This window comes from Girardinichthys multiradiatus, chromosome 20 (genome assembly GCF_021462225.1).
Source record: "Girardinichthys multiradiatus isolate DD_20200921_A chromosome 20, DD_fGirMul_XY1, whole genome shotgun sequence".
In the NCBI taxonomy this organism is placed as follows: Eukaryota; Metazoa; Chordata; class Actinopteri; order Cyprinodontiformes; family Goodeidae; genus Girardinichthys; species Girardinichthys multiradiatus.
Window position 1 is genome coordinate 15,113,121 of NC_061812.1, and position 20,123 is coordinate 15,133,243.

The 20,123-nt window shown below is 37.1% G+C and overlaps 1 protein-coding gene across 1 annotated transcript in view; it reads left to right on the forward strand.

The window, feature by feature from the left end:
• The window catches only part of snta1 (syntrophin, alpha 1), a 41,357-nt gene extending 25,556 nt beyond the window's left edge, over positions 1 to 15,801 (forward strand). Inside the window, exons 3-8 of the mRNA XM_047346310.1 lie at positions 9,341 to 9,536; positions 9,814 to 10,003; positions 11,589 to 11,719; positions 12,702 to 12,898; positions 13,485 to 13,672; positions 14,650 to 15,801. Of these exons, the coding sequence (XP_047202266.1) occupies positions 9,341 to 9,536; positions 9,814 to 10,003; positions 11,589 to 11,719; positions 12,702 to 12,898; positions 13,485 to 13,672; positions 14,650 to 14,742 (995 nt within the window). The 3' untranslated portion in view covers positions 14,743 to 15,801. The remainder of the gene's footprint in view (positions 1 to 9,340; positions 9,537 to 9,813; positions 10,004 to 11,588; positions 11,720 to 12,701; positions 12,899 to 13,484; positions 13,673 to 14,649) is intronic.
• Positions 15,802 to 20,123: the final 4,322 nt, after the last annotated feature.

A 20,123-nucleotide genomic window follows, 5' to 3' on the forward strand; every position in this document is an offset into this window, starting at 1 on the left:
AGGACAGAAATCCTTTTTCAGTTAAATACCAAACCCAATTTTTTTAAATAAATAACGCCCTAAGTCTGTTATATCAAAATTGAAATATACTGAAATATTGGGTGTATTCATTCTTTTTTTATCGTAGTTGTTTTTTCAGTCCAGAAAAATCAATATAAAAACATTTTAAAGACTAATGACATCTATGATGCCTTTTTATGTTCAGTAACCCAGTGTAAGTATAAGTGAATTTCTTAATGTCTAATCGAGTGGAAACTTGGTCATGTTCATCTGCCTACCAGGGCCCACCAGGATGCTCTGTGGATGTTCACATCAAGAGTTTTGTGACCAGCTTGAAGGCTCTGATATACTGGAGTTTAAGTTCTGCCACTTAAGAATCACTGCAGTTCCCATTTTAAACAGTAGTAGCTACGGAGGAAATCTGCCTGATCCTTAGATACACAGCTCGACTTTACATGTTACTTGAAGGTGTTTTATTGCTGTTAGTTAGCACAGCAACAGTAATACTCTCAGTAAAAGGGTAGTTTTTTTTTTCCTAGATTACTTTTTCTTGTCTTCCGAGTAGACTGTTTACAAACCAGCACATTATCACCCCCTATGAGGCTGTATGTCTGTATGTCTCTGAGCGATAAGCTGTGATTCACCTGAGACAAAAATAGGATGAATTAGGTTTACTGCTTGTCAACGAGGTCTAAGAGACTGCAGACCTTTCATATCAGTGTTGCTCTTTTAGTGTAACAGTCTCCTTCGGTTTTCTTGAAAATTACCCTAAAGGTTTGACAGACCTTTCCTCTTGACGTTTCTTCCATTTCCTTCTGTAGAATTGTTCAAACGCAGGTAGTATGGAGGATAATTATAGCTATGTTTTTTCATATATTTTATTTTAGATTTTTCCATAGCTGAGATGCTATTTTAGGTAACAGTCTGGACTCCGGCTTGGTCTGCCCTTGAGAGAGTTTTCCCAAACTATGTTTCATAGCAGTGTGCTTTGGTTTGTGTTCTTGTTAGAGTGCATAGTTTTCTCCCTTTCCAAGATTCAGGGTTCTCTGGAAAAGCTTTTCGTGTTGCCTTCTTGTTTTTTTTCCCTGCCGCCTCACTGTTATGGTTTTTGTGTGTGAAATGCATTTTGCTAACTGTTTTTAGATATAAAAATAATGTAATAATGTAATGTAAAATAATATGTTTTTCCAAAAAAAAAAAAACTCTGGCAAAAAACAAAGTTTCTTTGGGCCAGATTTGGCAAAGAAATAAAGATATCTTTATTTTATGTAGCTGTTGTTTATTGAAAAATGAATGGCTCAATTATTAGTCAAGCAGAAGAGACATACTTTGCTGTTGAACTGGCAGCTTTCTGCTAAAATCATGTTTCAGTCAGTTTTATACTGAATTTGGAGAAGAGACCGTAATTACCAAAACATTTATTTTATCCCCACCATGTTGTAGAGAAGTATGTAATTTATTATTTAAATATTAGATGTGACTTTATTGTGTCAACCTATTGACTTATGTCCACATTTTTCCATGCTAATTATATTTAATGTTTTGTAAAAAATTAACTGACAGGTGAGAATTATTTTCTATACAAATATAGTAATTTTGGCTTTTGCACACTTTATTTTGTTAGATTTTTTTGTTTGCTTTTTAAAGTTGTTTTGAAATTCTGTTTTATCGCCCTTAAATGAAAAAGCTGTATTCTGTTGCAGTTGTTATTGGCCAGGAGGCAGGCTACACTACGAAGCCCTATCACTATACAAACAAGACGAATAACATTGCATGCTCAGACTTATTTCAAAAGGTCAGTGCAGATAATCACCATGTTTTTAGACTGTGAGAAGACACAGTACATGGATTTAACACACACATGCATGGGGAGAACATTCCACACATAAAAGACTCAGATTCAAATTTGGAGACCTTTTTGCTGTGAGGTGACAATTTTGTATACAGAGCTAAATACAAAAGCACACCACACTTTTCAGATATTTACTTGTATGAAAATGTGAAAACCAAGTATTCTTTTAATTTCCCTTCACCAATCTGCGCTTGTTTGTGTTGGTGTGTTAATAAAACTCCTAAAAAATACATTGAAGTTTGTAGTAGGAGTGCAACAAAATCTAAAACAGTTTAAAGGGTATGTGTGTTTTTCAAGATACTGTAAATAGTTCAGCAAAATCTGTGATCCTAAACAATGAGCTGTTATCATTAAGGAGAGTATGTTAAGTGACCTAAATAGTATTAGGTATTTTGGTCAAATAGTTTTCATCAGATTAAAGCATGTTGCATCTATGGACGAAGTACACTGTTACAATATTAGCTAAGAAATAATAAAGTGGGCTGAAATCTCAATTTTGCCTCAGCAAAATACTGTCAGTGGAGTTAGAAAAAAATTAGTCTGGAGAACTGTGAAAGAAGAAAACTGAATCTCAACCATGAACATTTTGGAAAATGTAAAAACTGCCCAAAACCTTTGTTGCTGCAATTTAGAAGATGTTCTGAGATATCTTCAGCTTAAGGTAATAATGTAAGCAAGCCTATTTCCATTCTTATTTCCATAGTTCCAGTGAGATTAACTGCATAAATGTTGAATGACCTCAGTGCAGAAACAAGATGCAGTTGCCTTTCCTAAACATCAGTGTGCTGGCACAGGAACAAATGGACAGAAGCTCATTCCCATGAAATATTACATATGCAAGTTGACAGCTACTTCAAAGCGTGTTGACATTAGATGCTCACTGTTTGATACATGCTCCCAGTCTGCACATGCCTAGTTAGTATAGGAATTTGTCTGCAGATTTTGGGGGGGTTTAAAATGTTTATTTTGCACATTTTAATTGATGCATGTAAATAATTAAGAATGGTTGGATATATTAATATTGATTCTTTAATTGCATAATAATGAGAACGGTATGAGTTTAGAGCTGCACAGAGCTCACCAATACTTGTTAGCTGGATACTAAAAAAATACCTACAGTGTTTCAGTCAAAGCCTGATTTCAAAGCATTTACTTGTTTTTCTTTTAGAACCATACTTAAAATGTTAGAGAGCTTCTGTATCAAACACTAATAAGAGGAATTTTAAAATCTCCAGATTTTCCCTTACATTATTCATATACAGACATTATATAAGTACAATTAGTAAAAACAGTTTGATTTAAGTATTTGTAGCAAGTTTTGAAAATAAATTTGTTTATGTCGCAGAAAGCTTTTTTTAGCAGACCATTGATGAAAGAATACCTTCAAGATTGGCAAGGAGACAGGAAATCATTGGGGAAAGTTAATAAATGTTCAAGGTAGGATTATTCAATACTCCACATCCAAAGGAGGACAGAGGAATCATCCCACTCTTATTCTTCTTACGTTTTAGTGATTCAGATGATTTTGCTTCTTTGTTTTACAACTGAGCTCTTCTGTGAGTGGGAAGACAGAAACTAAGATCAGAGACATAATGAGGATCTAGAAGATTATTATTAAGGAAGAATAGATTTTCAAAAGAAGAGCTGCACATTCAGTGATACTGAACATTGTTCTGAGGAGGAGTTACTGTCAGTTACAATTTGTTTTCTCCTCGCCGCTTCCTTTCCTCATCAAATTTGCAGTTGCACTCTGAATGCCTATCATCATCTTAAAATGATTTTTTTTGGTTACATTCTGCTTTGTCAGTCCCAAGACTAGAAAACATTTCTTCACTTTTCACATGGTGTGCCCATTAATTATGTTGACACATCCATCTATCCTAAATGAGTTGTGACTTGACACAAGTATGTTTGTAAATTTACACACTTTATTCAAAGAAAATTCTAAAACATACTGTTACTACACGTGAAGCTTTACAAAGAAAAATCATTTTGAATGGCTTTACTGAATATTTCTTTTTTTGTCTAGAAATAAATGGATTCATTTATAGAGTACATTTAAAAAACAACACCAATTGCACCAAAGTTATGTGCACGTAGAATATAAATAAGTAAATAACAATAAAGTAATGGGATTACCATTAAATATAAGGAGGTCTAACACAGAGGTCACAAATCAGAGAATAACAGTGATAAAACTGGAGTATCACACAGAAAGTCTGTTCAAAGGGATTCAGAAATTATTAGCAAATCCATAAGCAGATGTTACTACTGCAACATTTTTTAAGTAATTTTGGAGCTGAAGAGATTGATTTTTCAATGTAATATTCACAGTATACAGCTGACTGACAGTTGAGATAGCTAAGTATCAGACTGGTTTATCCCTTAAAGGAGGGGTGGCCAAACCTTTTGGAATGCAGGCCAAATCAGCAATTTGAAAGTAGCAGTAGCAATAAAAAAGTAAAAAAAAAAAGAGTTAGCACACTGATTAACAAGCTAATTGTATGAAAAGCAGGTAGGCTGTCATAGGATCTATTTAAACGCAGGAGCCCCCTACTGTCTGCTCTTGTCTGGTGCTGTGACTCCTCTGCTTGCCCCCCGGCAGTTTGCCTCTTGTACTGTGCAAGAAGAGCACTTCACACTTCTCCAATGAAACCAGAGCCTTACCTTCAGCCTCCTGACTTACCATGTCCTTTAGGCTATTTTTACTCCAGCAGAGGCTACAATTGCTGAACCAATACCACAGCCTGCTGAGCCAGAGTTGCAGCATGGTGGTGGTGTGTAGGTGTATGTGCATGGGTGTGTGGATGGACAAATTTTAGCAAGATATGTTTTTTAGATTTGCTCTTAAACTGAATTTGCTTGTACCTAATTATAAAACTACAATTTATTTTATGGCTTCGGTGACCATGAGTCATAGTCTGATTAGGGAAATAAAATATGATGTCTTCAACCTATGATTCTAAGATTGTAAAGGTCCCTAATGGATTTTAAAAATGACATTACAACTGACATTTGATCTCTTTAGTTGTTTGGGAGAAAATATGGAGATAAAATTTTATCATCCACTGAACTGAGTATAAATTATCATACACCATGTAATTGTGTCACAATTGACTGATTCATGTTGGCAAAACAGCATGAGTTCAACAATTGACTGACAGTAAATGTTGGTAGCAATGTGTGTAGTTAAGTGAAACTCTTGAATCAGCTTAAAGGTTACACGAAAAGGGGGTTGAACTTGATTCACCAATATTAATAATTAAGAATAATTTATTATATTTGTAACATTTTAAATCTCAAAGTGCTACATGATAAAATATACCAAAAACAGCAGGATTAAAAATACATTAAATACAATAGAATGTTATGCTCATGATCCACCTTAGGAGGTAGTCACAAAACCGTAAAGACTTTAAGGTATAAGGGGGAGATATGATTGCAGACTGCATTGTCCGAATGCATACACAGCACCATCTCGAGGGATCCCAAGTTTACCATGTCACTCGCCGACTGAGACACATCCCTATTCAGGAGAACCCCCTCATCCTCTCTCCTCTTTGATTAAACCAGTGGGCTCACATTGTTGTGGTGTGGTTCTTGTTAGTGAAATCAGATTAAGTCAATGAACTGCTGTGTCTGTTCTCAAATGGTAATTGATTGTCCAGCTGGGGAAAACAAGCAACTAGATAAAATCATGAAATTAAGATAAACAAACTTCTTTTGTGCTTTTAAGAAGTGTTCTACCATGTAGGAAGGTAACTGCTGTGTGAAGTATACAGCACTAAGAAGTAAGAAGGTATTACGTTTAGGCTGTGTGCAGCGTAGGAATCCAGAATACAGACTAGCAGGCAGCATGATGGTAAGTGAAAAGGATTGAACAAAAACTCACTCCTGATGAGGCAGGATCAAAACAGGCAAATGAACCAAGCAAGACAGGCATGACATGATCGAGCCAACATTACTCCCAGAGAACAGCAACAACTCATCCAGGAGGTCACAAAAGAGCCATGAACATCAAAAACCATGCACGCCTAACTTGCCTCAGTTAAGGCCAGTGTTTATGTTCTAACAATAAACTGGCTAAAAATGGCATCCACGGGGGAGTTTCAAGGCCAAAGCTACTCCTTACGGAACAAAAACACAAGGATTTTTGCCTCTACACCCATCTCACATTTGCCCAAAAACATCTTGATGATCCCCAAGACTATTGGGAAATCATTATGTGTACTAATGAGACAACAGTGGATCTTTTTGGAAGGCGTGTGTCACAAAAAGAACATCATAATGACTCAAAAATATAGCAATGATGATGTTGGACTGTGTTGCTTCTTCAGGACATTTACAAGAAAAGTCTGAATGAGGATATCCTTCTAACGTGGCTGAGTTTAAAACATTTCTACAAAGACGGGTGAGCAATACCTCCTTCACAGCGATGTGAAAGACTTGTTACCAGCTATTGCAAACACTTGATGCCAGATGTTGCTGCCAAGGGTTGGTCGACCAGTTTTTAAGTTTTGGGGCAATTCATTTTTCATGTGAGGCCAGCTTTTCGCATATGAAATGAAATCATTATTGTAAAACTGTATTTTGTGTTCAATCAGGTGATGTTTGTCCAAAATTAAAATTAGTTTGATGATATAAAGCATTTATGTGTTACAAGAAATGCAAAAACAGACGAACTTTGTAAGGCAGCAAATACTTATTCTCAGCATTATATATAGTATATGAATCTGTATTTACCCTCTGTGCCTGTGCTGTTTTTCTCTGTATTGGTTTTCTCATATACATTTAAGTCTAATTGTCTGAAGAGGTGTGAAGTGACTTCCGCCTTCTGACACTTGCCCTCTGGAGTGAATAGTCTTGGCAGAAATGTTGAGATCCTTGTCGTTGCTTCCGCCCCTTTGGTCTATGACTTCTCCTAAAGATCCAGCTGTGCTTGGTCACCCATGCCATTGTGTAACACTAAAGTAGATTACAACGCCTTTATGCCTCCTGCTGGTACTCAAGGAATCACCACTCAAAACAACTTTGAGACAAAAGCATACCTAATTTGCAATCCAGTCCAACTTTATAAAGCACTTTAAAAAACCAGTGCAGGACCACAGTGCTGTACAGTTTAATAAGTAAAAAATAAGCATATTTAAACACACGATACACAAGTAAACAGTCCTATATTAAAACAATATAAAACAGCATAAAAGTCTACTAAAAACAATAACTATAAAAATAACCTAAAACCAACATGTCACAACGTGTCAAATGCCAGGGTAAATAGATGGGTTTTCAGAAGAAGACAGGCAGAGAAGATGCCTTTCTAATTTCCAGGGGAAGATAATTCCACAATTTGGAAGCTTCTACAGCAAAAGCGCATTCTCCTCTGAGTTTACACTCAGTCCGAGGTACTGTGAAGACCAGTTGATTAGCAGACCTAAGAGAGCAGGTATGTACAGGTCCTTCTCAAAATATTAGCATATTGTGATAAAGTTCATTATTTTCCATAATGTAATGATGAAAATTTAACATTCATATATTTTAGATTCATTGCACACTAACTGAAATATTTCAGGTCTTTTATTGTCTTAATACGGATGATTTTGGCATACAGCTCATGAAAACCCAAAATTCCTATCTCACAAAATTAGCATATTTCATCCGACCAATAAAATAAAAGTGTTTTTAATACAAAAAACGTCAACCTTCAAATAATCATGTACAGTTATGCACTCAATACTTGGTCGGGAATCCTTTTGCAGAAATGACTGCTTCAATGCGGCGTGGCATGGAGGCAATCAGCCTGTGGCACTGCTGAGGTCTTATGGAGGCCCAGGATGCTTCGATAGCGGCCTTTAGCTCATCCAGAGTGTTGGGTCTTGAGTCTCTCAACGTTCTCTTCACAATATCCCACAGATTCTCTATGGGGTTCAGGTCAGGAGAGTTGGCAGGCCAATTGAGCACAGTGATACCATGGTCAGTAAACCATTTACCAGTGGTTTTGGCACTGTGAGCAGGTGCCAGGTCGTACTGAAAAATGAAATCTTCATCTCCATAAAGCTTTTCAGCAAATGGAAGCATGAAGTGCTCCAAAATCTCCTGCTAGCTGCATTGATCCTGCCCTTGATAAAACACAGTGGACCAACACCAGCAGCTGACACGGTACCCCAGACCATCACTGACTGTGGGTACTTGACACTGGACTTCTGGCATTTTGGCATTTCCTTCTCCCCAGTCTTCCTCCAGACTCTGGCACCTTGATTTCTGAATGACATGCAGAATTTGCTTTCATCTGAAAAAAGTACTTTGGACCACTGAGCAACAGTCCAGTGCTGCTTCTCTGTAGCCCAGATCAGGCGCTTCTGCTGCTGTTTCTGGTTCAAAAGTGGCTTGACCTGGGGAATGCGGCACCTGTAGCCCATTTCCTGCACACGCCTGTGCACGGTGGCTCTGGATGTTTCTACTCCAGACTCAGTCCACTGCTTCTGCAGGTCCCCCAAGGTCTGGAATCGGCCCTTCTCCACAATCTTCCTCAGGGTCCGGTCACCTCTTCTCGTTGTGCAGCGTTTTCTGCCACACTTTTTCCTTCCCACAGACTTCCCACTGAGGTGCCTTGATACAGCACTCTGGGAACAGCCTATTCATTCAGAAATTTCTTTCTGTGTCTTACCCTCTTGCTTGAGGGTGTCAATAGTGGCCTTCTGGACAGCAGTCAGGTCGGCAGTCTTACCCATGATTGGGGTTTTGAGTGAAGAACCAGGCTGGGAGTTTTAAAGGCCTCAGGAATCTTTTGCAGGTGTTTAGAGTTAACTCGTTGATTCAGATGATTAGGTTCATAGCTCGTTTAGAGACCCTTTTAATGATATGCTAATTTTGTGAGATAGGAATTTTGGGTTTTCATGAGCTGTATGCCAAAATCATCCGTATTAAGACAATAAAAGACCTGAAATATTTCAGTTAGTGTGCAATGAATCTAAAATATATGCATGTTAAATTTTCATCATTACATTATGGAAAATAATGAACTTTATCACAATATGCTAATATTTTGAGAAGGACCTGTATATAAGGCTGCAACAGTTCAGAGAGATGGGCTGAGGCAAGGCTTTAAAAGCAAATAAAATTATTTTAAAAAGAATCCTAAAAGGCATGGGCAGCCAGTGAAGGGAATCAAAAGTGGGGGAAATGTGCTCAAACGTCCGAGTGCCAGTTAAAAGAGGAGCTGCAGTATTTTGCAACCCTAACTGTCATTGTTACATTCATCATGTTTAAGCTGCTTTTATAAAAGAAGTTGCGATTGATCTGTTTGTGAGTTGTTACACATGGGTTTTGGCACTATTTAAAACAGCTCTTAAGCGCAGAAGTTTTTCATTTAAACCAAACTTGAAAGCTCAATTTTTGCAAAAAAACAAAATCTTCTCCATCTTTTCTGCCTGCTGTGCTTTGTCTTGCTTACCATCTAATTCTCCCATTTCTGCACTTGTTCTTTTACAGTTAAGTACATCAAGGAGATGTCTGCATTTTTTAAAAGCTCCGGTTCCCCCGGAGCAAGCCTCCCATGGGATTCTCCCCCCTCTACACCTCAGAGGGGCACTGAGGTCTCCTCTGCCGAGGTGAAAGATCCTCGCAGCATCCCAATGAAGATGTGCCAGGTGTCACGGAAACAGTGCCCCCCAGACACAGAGAACAGGTACTACATTTTACACACCTCAGTTAATGTCATGTTTAATTCAGGTAATATATTTCTCAGAAACAAGCTGAAGCTGTCTGACAAGTTACAAAAAGACTTTGAAAGATTACTGCAAAAGGGATTTTTTCATATCTTACTTTGATATTCTCTTTAATTTGTGAAAGTTCCTCTTCAGCCTGAAGCTTTGCTCTCTTTGAGGTTTGTCTTGTTTTTTTAACAGCCCCCTTTTACCATCTTCTTTCCTCCCTCTCTCTTCTCCTTTTATCGCACTTGCCAGGTATTTCGAAGTGATTTCATCCAACAGAAAGAATTCAATGTTCCTGCGGGCAAAAGACCCAGCCATGGCTCAGTCGTGGTATAATGCCATCCAAGCTGCTGCTGCCAACCTTTTACCACAAGTGAAGGAGGAGATGAAGAGCATGCAACCTGGCATGGAGGTCAAACATTTGGGCTGGCTTACAGAGCAGGTGTGGAAGGATACAGGCAAACAGAGCCTCGCTTAATCTTTTTTAGCTTTTGTACTTAATTACCATTTTTACATTCTTTCAAGTTTTAGTGATACAGTTTTTAGTTGTGTATGACTCTCAACTTCTCAATTTCCAAATTTTAGTGTAGCCACCAAAAAGAACGTTTAAGAGTTGAAAACTTTTAAATGTTCAAACCAGCTTTTACGAAAATCAGATGTGGACAAAAAATGTTGTACAGGGCCTTATATGGGTATAAATAGCCCATCGTACTAACATTTTGTTACAACAACTATTATTAAACAACAAATTAGTTAATAATTCTAAAGTTAAGGAAAAAAAAAGACATGTGTTTCAAACGTTTTTACAAATAAAAATTTGATGTTTGGTGGGCATTTATATTCAGGCTCCCTGAACAATATTTTGCAGAACCTAATTTCCCTGCTGCAAGTTTTTTTGAAGAATGTCTCTACCACCTTTGCAATTCTATAGGCTGAATGTTTTGCCATCTTTACTTCTCCAAATGGCTTAACCTCAGTCAGACTGGATGCAAAGTGTCTGTAAACATCTATTTTTAAGTCGCAGATGCCCACTTGGATTGAAGTTTTGGTTTTCACAGAAATGTTCAAACACACACCATTATTTGATGTTAACCATTCCATTGTAGCTCGGTCTATATGTTTAGTCTTTTGAATTCTTAGACAATTATTCATCCAGGGTTCCTCATTTTCCTCAACTCTGTCCCCACTAAATAATGGTATCCCGCAGTATAATGCTGCCACCACCTTTCACTGTGATGGCACTGTGATCAGGCGGATGTGCAGTGTCAGTAGTACACAACACATATCAGTTTGCATGTAGGACAAAATTTTTAATATTTTATTTCATCTGCCCAGAGCATGTTGTTCCTCATTTTTGCGGTGTCTTTTACATGATTTTTATCAAACCTTAAACAGGGGTTCTTATGGCTTCTTCACGGCCAGATTGGCTTGTTGAAAAGTGTTTCTTTTCTGGTGAAATCTAAAAACATCACCATGGACAAATTTTGTAATGCTAATATTCATTTAACACTGTTGCGAGTTTGACTTACAACATGAAGACAATGAATGATAATGTAATATTATGAGGATGAGTTACTGCCCCAAGAGAAAGGATGCCATTTGAACTATATTCTATGGGGGTGTCTTAAACATACTTACCTTCGCCAGATGAGCTGGCAAAGGTAGATCTATAGGGACCCAGGCCCACTGAGTGGGGGGACAAATGGGCCTGTTGTTCTGGGCAGGGGCCCCGGCTGCAGTGTGAAAGACAGACCAGACCGAACAAAAGCGATGTGAGGGACACTGCCCGCCTTGGAGAGGAGAGACACACTCAAGCTTACAGCTTAATTTAACTTTATCACCAACATCGTCATGCTACCCCCGGCCCAGTCTGTGGGCCTGTAGGGAGGTTAACTGAAGCTCTTTCCCCCACAACCCAGTCACAAACAACAGCTACAAAAATGAATGGATGTTATCTTAGAAGAAAACAGAGCCATTAAACCCAACCTGCTGTATAGTTTTAAAATATTTATTGTCTGTTTGTGCAGATGTCCCAGGGTCCAGAGAAACCTGTCCTTGCAGTGTTAACAGAGAAGGACCTGCTTCTGTATTCCTCCTTTCCTGATAGCAAAGAGAGCCTGAAGAACCCCATCAAGAGTCACACCCTCATCGCCACCAGGTTAAACATCTTTGAAGACATATTGCTCTACATGAGAGTCAATGGGACCCTTAAAATGTTTTTTTTTTTTCTGGAGTCCTTGTTCGCAGTTTAAAAATGGTACAAATTTGTCTCACCAACACAGACATTTGGTGAAGATGGAGGCATATTTTTAATTTTTAGGCACATTTACACTAAAACATTAAACACACCTTAAAATAGAAAATGTGTGGTACAAGAAAAAGTGTTTATTTTTATTAACCACATTTCTTTCCTTTTAAAGACAGAAAATAGAAAGTGAAACATATAGCAGCTTTTACTTAATAACAGATTTGGGCACACTAATTTATTAAACCTGGCTACAGCAAGTGTTTTTGAGCAGTGACCCATTTCCCATCCTTGTTGCCCAGCATTGACGTTTTTCTTTTTATATCTTTAATTATCTACAAATCATTTCCCACAAAAATCTGATTATTTTGCATGTTTCATAGAGATGATGTATGGTTAGTTTATTGTTTAGCTGGTAAAAATGTATAAAACTCTGACAATAAAAATATGCTTGCATTTAAATAGTATTTTGTAACCAGTTAGTACCTTCAACTTGGTGATTTTACCCATATGGCAAAACGTTAAGACTTCCCTGCTCTACCTATACCCACACATTAAATCCTTACTTTTAAAGTAATAGTTTGTCATATATAAGTTGAACAGATTTGTACCCATCGCTGATCAGCTCATTTTGTTCCAGTGGTTTGTGAGCCTTCTGCTCACACTTTCCATAACTGAACCACTGGAAATTTTGCATCATAACATCACTTTAAGTTGGAAAACATTAGTATTTGCAGAAGCTTTGAGTCATGTTTTCCCTTCTCTCCCCTGTGTACTCCACACCTCCTTTTCCACGTAGGTAACAGTTTCTCCTTTAGCCACAGTCTATCCTATAATTCCTAATTACAATCTTTTTAGCCACAATCTGGTGATATTTTCTTCTTTCTCCCCAAAGATTGGTCCACTCTGGTCCTGGAAAAAGTTCCCCTCTGTTAGACTCTGAGTTGTCGTTCGGCCTGCGCTCAGGCACCAAGCAGGGCGTAGAGACTCATGTGTTCAGAGTGGACTCTGCCAAGGAGTTGTCCGCATGGACTCATCTGCTGGTCGAGGGTTGCCACAATGCTGCAGAAGTTATCAAGGAGGTCACTGCAGGTAAAATGATCCAAAAGGCCATGGATGTCCATTTCTGTTTTTATAGTTACTAAGTAAAGAGTCAGAGCAATCTTTATTGTCCCTCAGTGCAGTCTCTGCTCTCTTAAGTTAAAATGTTATACTTCTCTGAGTTTGAAATTCATTGATTTAACTTCATTACTATTATTCATCACTGTTAAATCCCATTTGTTACATTGTTAATGTTTTGTAAAGCATCCAGAATGCTCTAATCTACGTTTGTTTTGGGGTCTTAGCTTACTAACGTGACATTCAGCACATAGCGTTCCACCATTAGTTGGAGTAATATCATTGCACTGCCATCTGCTGGTGATATTAGGTGGTACAGAAAACCTTAAGATAGAAAGTCATCATTTGGACATATTTTTAATTTATTTGCAAACTAATGTTTATATCAAATAGAATTTGAAGACATTAAGATTTTCTGGGAACAAAAAACTTGAGTCCTTCTTTTCTCATCTCAGCACATAAAGGCAGCACAGTCAAAGGAGACCGTAAGAAAGACTTGACTCACCATCCAATATTAATATTCCCTCAGCTTTTAAACTACCCTTTTGCGTGTGTGCAGCCTGCAGTTGGAATGGAAAAGAGTGTATGCTGGGAGTGCACATCGATGACGGCTTCATATTATTCACAGAAGAAATGGGTGTCAGAAAAAATATTCTCCTCCAGCAGCCTTTCGAGCGCCTCCGGATGTCCTCAGATGATGGTGTCCGTATGATGTTCCTGGACTTTGGAGGCCCTGAGGCTGAAATTGTGAGAAATACTTTATGAGTTTTAATAAAGAATTACTACCAGAAAATATTCAGTGTGTGAGAGGGTATAATTGAATGTGCCGGACTTAAAAGCAGGACTGTGATTGGGGACAATCTGCTGAATTGATTAAAACAGACATTGAAAAGTTGTGCATTTCAAATAGAAGTGTAGTATGGATGTAATTTTGTGTGCAAGAGAGCAAAATGGTTACAGGGAAACATACAGAGGGGGACAGATTATTTTGTAAAATTTATCTGGAAATACAGTATAGGTAAACTTGTTGTTCAGAAGGCCTGCCAGGAATAAAGGTACTTCTGTCCTGCTATCATAAACGTACTGAAACCTTTAACTGGAACTGTGCGCTTTAGTCAAATGATACTTATATTAGGCTGTAGGTTAATAAACACTGTAGATGTTTCTGAAAAAAAACAAAAAAACAATGGATGAATATGTGGAACAGCAACCCATGACTACTATTATGTATGGTGGAGGATATGTGATGCTGTGGACCTGATTCTCATCCAAAGGGAATCTTGAAATATCTTGGCATTTTGATAAACATTTGGTGGCCAGTTCGAAACTGAAACTTGGGTGTTATTGTGTCTCTTAGTTAGATAATGATTGAAAACAAATCCAAATCAACACGGAAATAAAAAAATTCAGTAGACAAAAAACTGTGGGAGTGGTTAAAGAAAAGAGAGCTTAGAGGAGACCTAAGACTCTGGATGATCTAGAGTGATTGCAACTAAAACAAAATGACATTTGTTTTAAGACTTTTTACTCACCTTTACCAGGGGTCCAAAAAGCATTGAGGTATCATGAGTAAAGTTTAACCTTATCTGAAGATGCTTACAAAATGTGCTGCAGAAAGGACACCATGTGCTTGATGGCATATTAACCATTGACCTGCTTTTTAAATGAAATGACTATCAAAATATAAACATCCTGATTTGTTCTTTGTCTCTCTCTGCTCCCAGCAACTGGACCTACACTGCTGCCCAAAGACCTTAGTGTTCATCATCCACTCTTTCCTGTCTGCTAAGGTCAAGCGACTTGGTCTCCTGGCATGATAAAGGCCAGCCATCCATAAAATAAAAATAGGAATATTCAGTGAAAACAAACACCAGCCCCAGAAGACCTTCGACAAAAGGGCCAGGGAAGTGATGCTGACAAGCTCACTTTTTCAGCCTTTGCTCTGCCTTTAAAGCGTATTGTTTTTGGCCAGGCTCTCTCTGGTCTTTTTGGGAAAAAGAAGAGAAAACTGGAACACTGATGGACATTTTTGTATTTGTAGTTGTTAGGTAAAAGATGTTTTTACAGTTAATTCAAATCTGTAATTATTTAAGGGGTCTGTATCTTTCAAAGCTGTCTAAGTAGGTCAGGCCACCTCATGATGGGAAACTATGACAAAGTCATGACAGCAAGTATCTTAATGTTTTTAAGCTTGAAGTCACAACCATTTTTCTGTAGTTTTATTTTAATGAGTCACAGCAGGCTTTTGTCATAAACATCAATCTCTGCTTCACAAATGTCCTGATTGATGTTGGACAAACATTTTTCAGCTTCAGAGGAGTGACAGCTTGACGTGGCTGATTGTAACATGATCAATAGCTTGTGCTGAACAGAGTACAGCTAAACTGACATGCTGTTTGCGCAGTTATTTATCAACTTGCTGAATTTACAACACTTTCCCTATTTTAACCAGAAACTATGGCCTATCAAAGATAACAAGCATAACTTTATCAATATAAATTAGCTGTGAAAAAAAAAAACGCTAATATGGCAGTTTTGCCACAATATCTTTCATTTATTTACATCAAAGACAGCTTTTACATCACATAATTATGTTTTATTTTATTAGTGTGAATTAAAAAATATAAAATTGTGTTTACATCATAAAATGTGTGATTGTTTTGTTTCATCAATATTTAGCTTGACTGAACATTGTTTTATAGTTTGGGGCCTTCTCTAATATGTAAAGGCTAGACACACATATAGTAATATATGTTTTAAAACCTGTTTGCTTAAGAAAACAAATGTAGAATATATTCTTATTTAAACAAAGGTGTGCCTTGCAAGGTTGGTTGTATATAAACATGTAATAAACTTTGTTAACTTTTAATGATTAATTTGCCTTTGTGTAATTCCTAAACTTCTTTTATAGCTTCTTGCATATAATTCCTACTTGTTGAATCTTTTCTATATGTTGTCACATCACAACCTGAAACTTCAAATGTGTTTTATAAAGATTTTATCTGACCAACACACAGTATTGCATAATTGTCAGAACTGTGTTGAACACACTAGTACTGCAATGAAGCTAGAGCACTTTTTGTGTAGGTCTCCAAGAACTTTGAACATGTAGTGAATGAGATTTTCCATGTTCTCTGCAAAACAGCTCAAACTCAGTCAGATTGGATGGAGACCATCTAGAAACATCAATTTTCTGTTCTTTCTATAAATTATCTGTTAGATGTAGGTCTGGACTATGACTGGGCCAATTCAACCCATCGGCATGTTTTCCATTGTAGCTCTGATCATACGTTTAGTGACAGTATCCTGCTGGGATCGTACGTTTTTTGCAGCTTCCCACAGGGTTTCTTTCAGAATTGTACAGTACTCAGTTGCAATGGTCTTCCCATCAAGTGTGAAGGGCATGCCCACACTATTGCTGCCACCACCATGTTTCACTAATTGGATGGTAGATTAATTGTTAGTTTCCCAACATACATAGACTTCTGCATTTAGGTCAAAAGTTCAATTTGCTCCAATATAACCAGAGCACACCTTATGTGTTCTGCGGCTCCTGTATGAATTGTGGCAAACTGCAAATAGGACTTCTTATGGTCTCTTTTTCAGCAAAGGCTTTCTTCTTGACACTTTTTCATAAAGGCCAGATTTGTAGAACGCAAGACTTACAGTTATCCTGTTTACAGATTCCTACACCCTGAGCTGGGAATCTCTGCACCTCCTCTAGAATTACTATGTACCTATTGGCAGCTTTGCTGATTATTCCTTTTTCTGCCAACCTGTTGAGGAGGACAATACTGCATTGTTAGATTTACTGTTGTCCAATTCTCTTTTAATTTTCAAATAATAGATTAAGTAATGTTTTGTTTCTAAGTTCTAAGCTTCCAATGTTGTTTTATAATTTGTCACCATATTAAACTTCTCCACAACTTCATCCCTGACCTATCTGATGCATATGTTGGTCTTCATAAATCTGTTTCTTCACAAAGGTTCTGTAACAAACTTTTAAGATCTTCACAGAGCAGCTTTTAATACTGGTTCTATTTACTAATTAGGTGACTTCTGAAGACTGTTGATTGCAGTAAATTTTATTTAGGGGGTTCAGATTAAAAAGTGCTGAACACAAATGCACACCATACTTTGTGGATTTGTTTTAGTAAAAACTCTCAAAAACCATGTGTATGTCATGATTTATTGGTCTTTGTGTTTAGTGCCATAATTGTGGTTTCTTTGTAGCATCATTATTCAGTGTATTTCTTTTGTATTTTGTTTGTGTTTTTGATTACTAGTGTTAGTCTTTTACCTCAGTGCTTTAGTATCCTGGTCTCTAACAGCTGTTTCTCATCTGTCCATTCACTCACCTGTGTAGCATTCACGTACAATCACTCCATGTTGGATCATCTGTTGTCCTCAGCATACTCCCTATGCTCTTGCTGTCCCTGTCTTTGCATTTGAGTCCCCAAAAACACCAAGATATGACAGTACAACTTTCCTTTCACTTCCCAGTGGTACTACTTTGTGTTAGTCTATCACATAAAACCTCCAAAAACATCAAACCATGTGTTTTCTTTATGCCAAAACATGAAAATATAAGAGGGGTATTAATACATTTCCATGGTAACCATAGACGTGAATTTTACATCATAATATCTCAAGAAGGTTGTTCTTCGGTGGTGATTCAGACAGCATATCTTGCCGCATGCTATCTTTATTTAATAGTCCCAGTTGATGCTCTGTCAGTTTCATTAAGGTCCAGACAGATCTGTAGAATGGACAGAGCAAAGTGATGATGATGATAATTATGATGATGTGATGCCTAAGTCAGCAGGGTGAGTAATTGGAACAGTTAGTCCTGCTGCTAGCCATTGTAAAAGGAGCAAACAAAGACTATGCTCTCATGTGCTTTTTATTGCCATTAAGTGGTGTTATCAGTGAGGAGCAGATGCTGTGTCAGCCTTTGTGTGTTCTTTTAAAAACGGCTGTTTCCGTTTGTGTGCCTCAACCGCAAATACAAGCAGGGCTGTCCAGTAATAACAACACGAGCTGGATAACAAATCAGAATCCAGCGTTCATATTTGATCATAACGCACCCCCCCCCCCCCCCCCCCCCCTTCATTTCTCCCCCACCCTCTTGTTGAAAAGTTGCTATAGTAACAGCAGAACACACGAGATTCATCTCTTTTCCACTGAACTATGGTTCTGCTGGTAAAATTGCCAATCAGCCCCTCAGATCCAGTTGGTATGGAGGGAGGAGACAGTGTGAATATATTTTGATTAACAAGAGTGGAAGGGCACTTTGGATGGAAATGAACGGGAAAAAAATATGTAACAAAATATGATGTTCATTGGAGAAGAAGGCGAGAAGATGTTGCCTGAAATAGAGCACATGCTGAGATTGTTTATGTTGAATTCTGGAAAGCTACCAATATAACAAATCTCTAAATAAGACTGACAAAATACCTTTATAGCTGGCCTTGACAGACTTCGAAAATAACATTTTTCACAGGAAGACAGGAATTTGAAAAATGTTTTAGGCATTTATGTGTTTTGTTACCTCACAATGCCTTTTGTTTTTAGACCCATTGTTTATTTCAATGTCTGGCATGTCGTTTTCATGGAACTGGTATTGAGAGTGGATATTTAGTGCTAGCTGCGTTATGTTCTGATATTAAGAACATGTTCAATCAGTAAAACATCTCAAATTAAATTAGTATATAAATATACATATATATTTACATATTTACACATATGCACACACTCCAGCCAAATGCATGTATAGATAAGCATTTGGCTGCAGCCAAAATTATTGGGTTACATCACCAAATCAATGAATTTTGGTGTTCCAGTTACTTCCATGGCTGCAGGTACACTTCTGATTTATCACTCATTACTATGATTACAATTTTTATGATTATTCATCTAAGATTTACTTTTTGTTCCACAAGGATCTGATTGGATAATTTAATTAATAAAATGTGCATAACCAAAACACCATGATCTCATTAACACATGGAAATTGGATATATGTACTGTATTAATTTGTCTTTACATAAATTACATAAGAATACACTGAAACTGTCTTACTGCTTTGAACATTGAATGAAAATTAAATAATGTTCAGATATTTTTTGCTTAATTTACCTAAATAAACTTGTTTAGTTTGATAATCCTCAATCAACATTTACAATTTTGGTTCAAACAAATAAGTGTATTATCGTTTTTCGAATATTTTACGTATTAGAAATTAGCTGAAAAATATCTAGTTATTTAAATGAATCTCAGAATAAAAATGCCTATTGTAAAAATGCAATAGCAGTAGCTAAACAACAAAACAAAACGGATTATCTGATCATTAGCATTTACATCTGTAAAAACAAACGTTTCTTACTCTGAGGCTTTTGGAAGTGTGTGGAAACAAAAATTCCTTGCATATTGCCCTTTATTCTGGAAAATATTAAAATAAACAAAGTATACAATAATCTATAAAAATTCAAAAGCTGCCTCAGTCATGGGTTATAGCATGTCAGTTAGGAAATCATAGGACAATCCTTCAAAAACAGAATAAACTTTTTAGAAGAACAGGATTGCTTAGGTGTGCAACAATCCATCTACATAACCTACAAGACTTGTTTCACAAATAACACTAACCTGATGTTTGGCCACATAAGGTGAAAATCAAACAAACAGTGACACAGTTGCATGCAAATTGTCAAGCACGGTGGTGGAAGAATGAAGATCTGGGCTTGTTATGCAATGACATGACCTTTCACTAAGTTGACCATAAATTTATCTCTACACCAATGTATTCTGGAGTAAATTTAAGCCATCTGTCTGATAGTCAACGAATCCTAAGAACCCTATAAAATCTATAGCAACATGGCTAAAAAAGAATCTATTTTACCAAACCTGACCGAAATGCTGTGTGGGATATTCATAAAACTCTGCATAAATAATCCTCTGCAAACTTCTGTATTCAAACTTTCTTTTAAGATGAGTGAGATAAACTTTCTTTATAGACTAAATTCAGAATTTGACAAGTTTAGTCATGACCCAACTCTGCGTTATTTCCCTATAAAAGTGTTTCTACAAGCTATGAAGTCATAGGGACAAACCCCCTTTTTTTTTTAATGAAATACAAATAAACAAATTACAGAATTGGTAACATTGTAGGTTGTCTAATTCTCTTTCAAATCCTTTAATG